This window comes from Strigops habroptila, chromosome 4 (assembly GCF_004027225.2).
Source record: "Strigops habroptila isolate Jane chromosome 4, bStrHab1.2.pri, whole genome shotgun sequence".
NCBI lineage: Eukaryota > Metazoa > Chordata > Aves > Psittaciformes > Psittacidae > Strigops > Strigops habroptila.
The window spans coordinates 11,240,801-11,251,374 of NC_046358.1; the positions used below are offsets into that span (position 1 = coordinate 11,240,801).

The following is a 10,574-nucleotide window of genomic DNA, read 5'->3' on the forward strand; positions in this document are numbered from 1 at the left end:
TTTGGGAGAGGAGGTGGGCTTTGATTCTGCTTACAAGTGCTTTTGTTGCCCCAGAACAGAGCAGAGCAGGTAACAGTAACTAAGAATGTCTCTACCTTGAAAATAAACCCAGCTAACACCTCACTTGTTAGCTTGCTTTATCAATAATAAAACAGAGAGCCTTGCTGCACTGTAGTGAAGTAGGTCCTGGTAAAAGGTTTGTCAGGAAGGACTGCAGGTTCTTGTAGCTCTGTCCTTGCTGCACAAGGCCTAACCCCATTCACAAGGATTAAACCTGTAGGATATCCACAGTGAACTGAGTTGTTCTGACAAAGCTGCTGCACTAACATGGTTTGCTTTGTACTAGAATAAGCCATCAGGGTCCCGTCTTGGTTAGGATCCTGCTGCTCTGAGTATGTTTTAGCTGAACGTGGTGGGTATGTGTGTGTCTGTGTGGTTTTTGTGTGTACACACATTTAAATGCACATACATATTTATAAAAGTACATATGAGTGAGAAGTAGGACAGTGGCTTGACAAGGAATACCTACAAAGCCCATATAACATTCCGCCTCAAGTGTGTGTGTGGAGAAAGGGCTATTCCCTCAGAAACTCACATGAGTCTGTGGGAGGCTCATGCTCTGGTCATACACATTCATTGTGTAAGGTTATTCAGTGAGTACTTTCTAAGAATGATCCTTGGTCTGATGATTATTTGTGAACATTCACTTTGTCACCACGTACCAACAAGCCTCACCAGTTTATTATCACTGGAGATGGAGACCACAGGGCATGTCTGTGTTTCCCAACAGGGAATCCCTAGCAGGATGCCTTCTCTCTGCTTTCAGGTGAGGATGCTCACATTAGCCAACTCAAAATTCATTGTTATGCTGACATTTCCCAGCACCTGTGATAATGCCTACCAGTAAAGTCATCATAGAATCACAGAATGGTTTGGGTTGGAAGGGACCTTTAAAGATCATCTAATTCCAAGCGCCCTGCCATGGGCAGGGACACCTTCCACTAGACCAGTTGCTCAAAGCCCCACCCAAGAAGAAGAAGTCCTTTGCTGAAAATCACACAGAGCTGCTGTGAACTATTTTGGCAGCAGTTGTCCTGCTCTGCTTATTTGTGCCTTGTACTGCTGTTGGAAATCATTAAAGCTTCTGATGATAGCAGATCTCAAGATACAATTAAAGGACAAAGACAAATGCTGGCACCCTGGCAGTGCTACGTGGTTGTGTGGAGATTTTGGCAGTGTTGCTAGACAGTGAGAAACAGCAAAGCATTTGAAATATCAGAGTCACAGCTGAACTCAGACAAAGGCACAATCAGTGCTAGAGACACACTGAAGTGGTATGTATGGTAAGGGAGCTGCCAATGCTTGTGGTATTCTCAAAAAGCATTCATGAGTCAGCAGATCCAAAATGATAGCCATATGGCTGTGTGGTGTATGTTAGAAGAATGATAGTCTTTATTAGTACCTGCTACAATTTCAGAGCAGGAGGAATGCATTCTTCATCTTCTGGAGGTCCTTCTTGCTTCTTAGGGATGAGGCTTTGATTGAGTGGGGAGCAATGCAGTGTGGAAGCAAATGTGTGCTAAATGCAACATTTCTTTCCAAAAGCTGCATCAGATCACTGCATATTCTTCTTGTAACATTGATCAAGGAAACCAATCGATGCATGGATGATTTTTTAACAGATGGCTTAAAGAGGTGTTTCCTACACAGTTCAAGAGAATTTTAGTAACAGACAATTAAAATGGCCCTACCTTGATTTTATGTGTTGCTGAAGCACTTCTCTAAGACCCAGGCCTCCTAGTTTTGATGCACTGCACAAGTGTCTCTTAAGGAACTATGTTTAGCAGCAGAGACCTTATATTCCCACAGTAGAAGACAGACAACATATGTATGGAAAGCAAGGGGTGACATCTCTAGGCTTGCTCACTCTTGAGGCTCTTTGGAAAATGGCAATGTGAAGGAGTCAAGTAAAAGCAACTAAAGATTCTCTCTGTGTGGACAATCAACCTTATAATAGCATTTGAAAAACAATAAAAATAATCCTTAAAAACTTAAAACCAGAAAAGAGTAGACAATCCTACTGTTTCTGTTGCTGTGTATCTGATTATCAAGGACTGCTTTTTTATAGCTGCATTATTTTAATGTTCCCACACAGAGGTTTTGTATGTATTTGTAAAAAAACCCAAACAACTGTTTGGAGTAAAACAGCAATCCTGAACCTGATTCTCTTCTTAGCTCAGGAGTGGTTCTAGACGTGGTCCTGACACCTCAGCAGAGACGCTTTAATGTAAAGCAGAAATAAAGTCCAAGCTGGGCCCAGCCCTGTGTTTCAGGAGAAGTGTGAATTTCTTTATTCAAATGAAGATAGAAAATTCTGGTAGAACAGGCCAGCTCTGAAGTGTTCACAGAAATCATGGAAATCTCAGAGTGATTGTAAAAAACCTTCCTTTTGCCATTCAAGCAGCTGCACTTGTTTTTACCGGTTGTAGTCCAGCTCTTTAGTGAAGAGCTACTTTGGAAAATGTAATCCCTTGGAGTTGTTTGTTCAGTTCCCTTTGTTTTAATTGACAAGCTTAGGCAGTTGAAAGGAAAGGGTAGGAGAGAATTGATCTTAGCACACTTATTGGCATCTCCTCCTGTAATTCATGTCATTAAAACATCTTTGACATATGACTTTATTTATTTATTTATGGTTTTAGGCTTGTTTCTGCTCAAGCACAAATCTGGTGAGACAAGTTTTTTTCCCAAGGCGGGTTGTTTGCAAACTTTGGAGCCCAAAAGGTGCAGCTGTTCTAAAAATAACATAGGATGCAAGAACTGGTTTGGGAAGGTCTCTCTCTGCCCTAGTCCAGAGGCATCTCCTGAAATGCTGCCATTAGGAGAAAAGTTTGCCTTGTAAACAGAGCTGGCCTAATTTCTACAGGTGCTGAACATCGACCTGCAGTGTTTGCTGATGGGTCCTGAGCACATGAAACCTGGAAACAGGTCACATGTTAGTGGCTGGGATTTTATCAGGAACATGTCTGTGCAAATCCGCGGTTACTGGGCCAAAACGAAAGAGAACAAACAGTTGCCCCTCAGCTAGAGGCCTCTGCAAGCAGAGCTGGGTACTTGGACTCCAGGAGACCTGCCAGCTCCTTGGCTTCTTGCTGCCACCTACAAAAGAAGTCTTCTGTCACAGTCAAGGTCTGTACATACCTGAACCACCTCTCTCGCCATTCTTTGCAGGGTGACGTCCCCAGCGACCTAGTGCTTAGCTTCTAGAGGAGGCCAGTGGTCTTGCTGTCCAGGTGCAGAGATTCACAGCAGGCTTTTCACGAAAGTCAGAGAGGGAAAAACCTGTCAGTGGAACCCTAAATATGGCTGGGACGGTATCACAGGCAAGAACCACACCAGTCCTCCTTGTCCCTCACAGGAGATGTGACGCAGGGGGGTGGTTTGTCTTGCGTTGGGCATAGACATAATGTTCTCTATTTTTGATGTGCTGGATCTTTAAAACACACAATGTTGTATCTACCACTGAATTAAGCAGTGTTTGCTTTGCAAACCTTCCACATTTGTATTTTTAGCTCCATTTTGGCATTCACTTTTTGGGTTGGAATATATAACACACTCGGTTGTTTAGTGTGCCTGGACCGAATTCAGCCTATGTGTAACTCCACAGGCTTGAGCAGAAGCAACATTCAAGGTGAATTACTCTCTACGGGGCTGAGGAAATACAGCTTCTGTAGGAATTCATTTCAGTTCCCTCCATAAATGCTACACTATTTCCATCCACGGTTATTCCTTTGTGGTTTGGGTTATGTATTTACATTTTATGGAATAAATACTACAGCTTTCCCCATGACTAACACTTCTTAGTAACCAATAAGCTACTCAAATACACTATTGCCTCCTACAAGAGCCTAAACCACACTGCTCTCCTCTGGCTTTCTGTCCCCAGCTGGCTACCTCCTTGCCCAGAGGTTAACCAGCATTACTTAAGTAACTTTTTGGATCCGGGTTTAAAGGCACGGCTTAGGAGAGCAGGCGCAGGATGCCACGGGACTGAATTCCTCGGTGACAAACGTTTCAAACACAACCCCTCTCTGATCCTAACAAAGTCCGACCAAGGTCTTTAGACAAAGAGTGTAACGTATTGCTGCTGCTCCCACAAAGAGGGAGCGAGTTGCTTTTCCAGATCCAGAGATCTGTTTTAAGAGCAGTGCTATACAGGCCCTCGCGTAAACTTTGTTTATAGACTGGAGTATTTTCAATGAAAATGTTATTTAACTTTAAAAAGTTGCACAGCAGCTACTCCAAAAATTGTTTTTCCTTGTTAAAAATAACACACAGTGTGATACATTTGAAACGGCGATAGCAATATTTCACAAATTTTGATGGATTCATAGTCCAAATACCTTGCTAACAGATGTTTCTTTTAAACTCCAAGTAGTATAGGAATAACTCAGAGATATTACAGTGTCAGCACTGCCTTTTATCTGTGCGTGTCCTTTCAGTGACATCCCTGGGCTTCTCTAATGCATGGGTCAGGTCGGAGCTCAAAGAAAAGGGAAATATTAAAAGTCATATCTGATTGTGTGTGAGTTCTGGGGCAGTGCTGTGAGGGAGTGCTGTGCGCTTCTGCGCCCTTGGGCACCGTGGCCTTGTGGTTTGTGGGAACCAGCTGGTTCATGGTCATTGTTTCTGAGCTGGCTTTTGGTTGCGGTTAATTGATGAACCTAGGAGTTCCTGTGGCCACTCCAAGACCACATCTTTTGGTCTCATAAATTAACTAACTTTTCTCTCTGTGGATGACAGTTTGCCCAACACAAAGGGATACCTCAGCGGGGCAGAGAGACAATATTTTAATGCCCTGGTGGAGTTAGCTTTATTTGTCATGGGGTCGTTCAGTCTACTCTGTCTCTCCAAAGTATGCGCTCTTCATTAGGGGGTCTTTCATAGAATCATAGAATCATAGAACAGTTTGGGTTGGAAGGGACCTTAAAGATCATGTAGTTCCAACCCCCTGCCATGGGCAGGGACACCTTCCACTAGACCAGGTTGCTCCAAGCCCCGTCCAGCCTGGCCTTGAGCACTGCCAGGGATGGGGCAGCCACAGCTTCTCTGGGCAACCTGTGCCAGTGCCTCACCACCGTCACAGTAAAGAACTTCCTTATATCTAGTCTAAATCTCTCCTCTTTCAGTTTAAAGCCTTTCTCCTTGTCCTATCCATATAGGCCCTCGACAAAAGTCTCTCTCCAGCTTTCTCCTCGTTCCCTTTAGGCACTGGAAACTGCTCTAAAGTCTCCCCGGAGCCTTTTCTTCTCCAGGCTGAACAAGCCCAGTTCTCTCGGCCTGTCTCCATAGGAGAGGTGCTCCAGCCCTCTGAGCATCTTCGTGGCCTCCTCCGGACCAGGAGCTGCCTTCTCCATGTCTTGTTCATAGATCACTCCCAGCATGCCCACTTGATGTGTGCGAGTGGCAGACCAACCTGTCCCCAAACCCAACCTGGGAGCAACCTCCAGCCTGGGTAAGCCTGGCTGTTAGTCTCAATCCCAAAGCTGGCCCAGGGCAATGCTGAGGTTGAACTGTGGAGCATCCTTCCTCTGAGAGACCCATGTTCGGCCCCCTCTGGAGCAGCCAAGTCGTGGCCGCACACAGCCCGTGCTGGCTTGGCAAGGCGCCTGCTTCTCATCCAGGTGGGGGCCTGGGAACCTGGCGGAGCGGGAAGTGAGGACAGTTATTCTGGTATCCAGGGAGCGAAGGGGGAGGAGGAGGGTGAGAAAACCCGGAGGGCGAGTGAGAACAAGGAGCAGACATAATCCACGGGCATGGCAGCGGAGCCCCCGGGAGTCCCCCGCCGTCCCTTCCTCTGTGCAGCTGCTTCTCATTCCCAGGCGCTCCCCCCCTTCTCCTCAGGGGAGAGGCGCTGCCCGAGCTTCCCTTCCCCAGTTTCTCCTCCCGACCCTGCTCCTCCGAGGGTCCCACCGGACCGCGGTGCTGCTCCCGCGGCGCGGCGGGGGTCGTGCGGTGTCACGGACGCCCGGGGCCCCCCACACCGACGATGCCCCCAGTCCTGCGGAGAGAGCGAGGGGCAGGAAGGGCAGGAGGGGCCGCGAGTTGCGCCGGTCCCCGGGGGATGCACCTGCGCGGAGCGGGGGTCCCTCTTCTCCCACCCCACCGCGGGGGATCGCGCTGACCGGGTCCCACGCCTGCTGCCGCTCAGCCCCAGCACCGGCGGGTCCCGACCCCGGGCGCAGCCCCCTCCCCTACCGGCCGCCCCCGGCCCTCCCCGTCTCTCCGCTCCTCGGGGCGGCGGGCGCTGCGGGCCCGGAGCCTGGCGCGGGCGGCGGGGCGGGCCGGGCCGTCCCCCGCGGGGCCGGGCCGGGCGGGGGCAGGGGCGGGCCGGGCCGGGCCGGGCCGGGCGGCGGGGAGCGCGGCTCCACGTGACTGCGGGGCCGGCAGAAAACCGGGGCCGGCGGCGGCGGCGGCCGCACTGCGCCCGGGCGGCGATCGCGGGAGGCGCTCGGCAGCCGCTGCCCCGAGGCTTTCGGCGCGCTGGGTCCGGGCTGGCTCTCCAGAATCATGGACTGTGCTGATATGCCTTGCTTGCTGTCAGTGAGTACAGCCCTCTTCTTCCTCGGCTCCGCTCTTCGCTGTTGGTTTTCAGTACGGTTCTTTATTTTAGAGATTTTTAAAACTTTATTTTCGTTTCGTCGCCGTCCCCGCTCCCGAGGTCCGGCGGCGGGACGCGAATCTGCGGCCACCCTGCCCGCCGAGCCGGGCGCCCCTTCCCCGCCGGGCGCCGGGGCCCCGCCGCAGCTTCGCCCGCACCCTGCGGGATCGGGATCGGGATGCGCCGGAGACCCGCCGGCCCTTGGCGGCTGCCGGGCGGCGAGCGGCTGCTCCGGGGCTGCTTCTGGTGTCGTTTTGCCCCTTACTATTATTCTTAAGTTTATTCGGAGGAGGAGGAGGAGGAAGGGGGGTTGCTTCTCATCCTGACTTTACTTGTTTGTTATTGCGTTTTTTACCCCTCAGAGACACCATGATTCCTGGTAACCGAATGCTGATGGTCATCCTACTATGCCAAGTCCTGCTAGGAGGTACGAACCATGCTAGCCTGATACCGGAGACCGGCAGGAAGAAAGTCGCAGAACTTCAGGGACAAGCCGGATCCGGACGCCGCTCTGCCCAAAGCCATGAACTCTTGCGGGGTTTCGAAACAACTCTGCTGCAGATGTTTGGGCTGCGAAGGCGGCCTCAGCCCAGCAAGTCAGCCGTCATTCCTAGTTACATGCTGGATCTCTATCGACTCCAGTCTGGAGAAGAAGAGGAAAGTCTCCAGGAAATTAGCCTGCAGTACCCTGAGCGATCGGCCAGCCGGGCAAACACCGTGAGGAGTTTCCACCATGAAGGTCAGTGATGGGAGGAGGTAAATTCCCAGCCCCGGTAGCGATCGGGATTTCCTCGCGTTTGGAAGCTCACAAATGCATTTAGGAGCAGGACGACCCCAGCCCTAAATTTACGGGAGGAAAACCGCCCCCCCGCCCCCGCCTGCCGTGTGCGGGTGACAGGCGCGCTGCTCCCTGTGTTTTCCAGCATCCTGTGCTTAACCCGAGCTTGACCGTATTTTGAGGTGCTTTCGCTTCTGTTGACAACAGCGAGTTTCCTGCGGTGCCTCTGCCGCGGGGTCACTCCCTGGGCTCGCGTGGATTTAATGGCTCTGGATCGGATGCGGGAGTAAAGTGAGGGCGGGATCTCGCCCCTGGTGTGTTTCTTTTGAACTATCAAAGCGGTTGCTGCCTGGGTTTGCTCTTAAGGGGGGAAAAAAAAAATCCAAAAAAACCCCTACTCGAATTTAATACTTACAGCTGTGTGTTTATAAGGTTTATTCAATAGGCCCTTGTAATCTGATCCAAATGTTTCCTAGCGGATGTTTCTTTTCCAAAGTAAATCTGAATTATTAATCCAGCCGCATCATTACTGCGTTGGAATTTGCTTCTTCTCCCTCTGCCCCCTGCACCCCATAACAAGGCACCTCCGTGCTCCGCGACACTGCACCTTGCCGGGGAGATGATTTTGGGGAGACTGGGGGGAGAAGAAAAGGGGAAAAGCCTCCCCAAAAGGGGAAGTGAGGCGGGAAGGAGTGACCCGGTGCAGGCGCAGGCATGCGGGGGGTGAGCGAGCGGTGCTGGGGCAGGATCTACTCCGGGTCTGGCTGGGAGGGATGTGCTGGGGAGCGGAGAGGTGGCGGTGGCTGCCAGGCAGGTGAAGCACGGGTGCAAGCTGTGGTTGCGCCGGGGTCTGTGGCTCAGTGCCCCGAGGCTGATGTGCTCTTGATTGGTTTTTGCACCGCTTCCCTCCTGCCCTGCTCCCCTCCAGAGCACCTGGAGACCGTCCCGGGTCCCAGTGAGGCGCCCCGGATCCGGTTCGTCTTCAACCTCAGCAGCGTGCCGGAAAACGAGGTGATCTCGTCGGCAGAGCTGCGGCTGTACCGGGAGCAGGTGGAGGAGCCGAGCGCGGCGTGGGAGAGGGGTTTCCACCGGATAAACATTTACGAAGTGATGAAGCCGCTGTCGGAGCGTGCTCAGGCCATTACGCGCCTGTTGGACACTCGTCTTGTGCACCACAACGTGACGCGCTGGGAGACCTTTGATGTGAGCCCGGCTGTGATCCGGTGGACCAAGGACAAGCAACCGAACAACGGGCTGGTGATCGAGGTGACCCACCTCCACCACGCACAGACTCATCAGGGCAAACACGTCAGGATTAGCCGATCTTTACCTCAAGGGCACGGGGACTGGGCTCAGCTCCGGCCGCTCCTGGTCACTTTTGGGCACGACGGACGAGGCCATGCGCTGACCCGCAGAACCCGCCGGAGCCCCAAGCACCAGCGTTCCCGCAAGAACAAAAAAAACTGCCGCCGCCATGCCCTCTATGTGGATTTCAGCGACGTGGGCTGGAACGACTGGATCGTGGCACCCCCGGGGTACCAGGCGTTTTACTGCCACGGGGACTGCCCCTTCCCTCTGGCCGACCACCTCAACTCCACGAACCATGCCATTGTGCAGACGCTGGTGAACTCTGTGAACTCCAGCATCCCCAAGGCCTGCTGCGTGCCCACGGAGCTGAGCGCCATCTCCATGCTCTACCTGGATGAGTATGACAAGGTGGTCCTGAAAAACTACCAGGAGATGGTGGTGGAGGGGTGCGGGTGCCGCTGACCCCCTTCCCTGCCACCCTCTCCTCCCCTTCTCTCTCCCTCCTGTCCCACCCCAGAACTGCTTGCTATAGCTGGACTCTTCTCTAAACTAAATGTTCACCTTGACCTTATTTATGACTTTATGTGCAAATGTTTTTGACAATAATGATCATATATTTTGACAAAATATATTTATAACTACATATTAAAAGAAAAAATAAAATGAGTCATTATTTTAAAGGTAAATGCATTTTGTGTCTCGCCTCTCAGGGTCCTGCTGAAGCTGTGCTGGCTGTGAGTGCAGCAGGGAACAACAGATCTCTCCTCATCTTCCTCCCCCTCTCTCTCCCCCTTGCCCCCCCCCCCCCCCATCCCTTTTCTCCTTAAAGGCTTTGCAAATTTCAGTCTTTCTATTTCTCGCCGAGGTACTGCGGATCCCCCTGTGCTGGGGCTGTGCCACGTGGGAGATGAGGGTCCCTGGAGATTAAGAGCTGCTTCTCCTGGCTGCTGGGGATAGAGCCGACCTTGCTAACCTGGCCCAAGCCTTTGCAAAGCAACCCACCAAAAATGCATTTGAAAAGAAGGTGAAGATTTACCTGAGGGCTTTATGCTAAACCCACTGGGTTTTATACCCTTCCTCCGTCTTCAGGATTCCCCAGGTTTTAAAACTATTAACATTTTCACCCCCCCTTCCCACTGGAGATTGACTTCTTTGGGAAGCTTCAAAGGTTTGCACGGGTCCTTTGAAGATCAAATCGCCCCATTACAATGCCGAAAAAGAGAGAGGGGAGAAAAAAAAAAAAAAAGACATCTGCAGCAGTTAAATATGTGTTAGCTAATAGCTACCTGTGCTGTGTCCTTTCCAAATTGCTTCCGAGCAGGAAGGTGATCAGACCTGAGCAGGTATGGTTGGAGGTATCTAGGGCCTGAAAGTCCTGGCTCAAATGCATCTGACTGACTGTCTTTGGCTTGGGAAATAGGGAGCTGTTCCCTGGGCTGGGTGGCATGGTGGGGTATGTGCATGGGGCTTGTGCCAGCAGGGGAGTGGGGAGGGAGGGCAGTAGGGTGAGGGTGTATGATGCTTTTCTTTTTTCTTTATTTCTTTAATGATTGGAGCTTTCCAACCCTCTGAAAGGGGCAGCTTAGTTGAAACCAATAAAAACTGGAGTGGAAAGCTTGCCAAAAGCCTTGGCTCCCTGAAGAGCGCAGGTGGAGAGAGGAGATGGGAGCTGCGGGGGAAGGCCAGCATGGCCCTGCAAAACAGAAAAAACAGCCCTCATCCTCTACTGTGCCAGTGAGCTTTTTCCACCCCTCCATCCCACCGGGTGCACAGGAGCAGACCACAGAGTCCCCTCCACTGCTACAGAGCCTTTGGGTGGCTCTGTGCCTC

General features: G+C 51.5%; 1 protein-coding gene across 2 annotated transcripts; it reads left to right on the forward strand.

The window, feature by feature from the left end:
- Positions 1-6,457: 6,457 nt before the first annotated feature.
- Positions 6,458-9,410, forward strand: BMP4 (bone morphogenetic protein 4). Of its 2 annotated transcripts, XM_030484624.1 has the most exons (3): positions 6,458-6,600; positions 7,021-7,397; positions 8,365-9,410. In XM_030484624.1, the coding sequence occupies exons 2-3, from the start codon at positions 7,028-7,030 to the stop codon at positions 9,204-9,206; spliced, it is 1,212 nt and encodes a 403-aa protein (XP_030340484.1). In that variant the 5' UTR covers positions 6,458-6,600; positions 7,021-7,027; the 3' UTR covers positions 9,207-9,410. The 2 variants fall into 2 exon arrangements, with proteins under 2 accessions (XP_030340484.1, XP_030340485.1); XM_030484625.1 differs by lacking the exon at positions 6,458-6,600 and having other exon boundaries at positions 7,346-7,397; positions 7,582-9,410.
- The last annotated feature ends 1,164 nt before the right edge of the window (positions 9,411-10,574 follow it).

What these genes read in the sequence shown, in the direction of transcription:
- BMP4 (XM_030484624.1), top strand. Translation starts at nt 7,028, where the DNA reads ATGATTCCTGGTAACCGAATGCTGATGGTCATCCTACTATGCCAAGTC. An exon ending in GAGGAGTTTCCACCATGAAG is followed by an intron (nt 7,398 to 8,364) that starts GTCAGTGATGGG and finishes GCTCCCCTCCAG; the next exon opens with AGCACCTGGAGACCGTCCCG.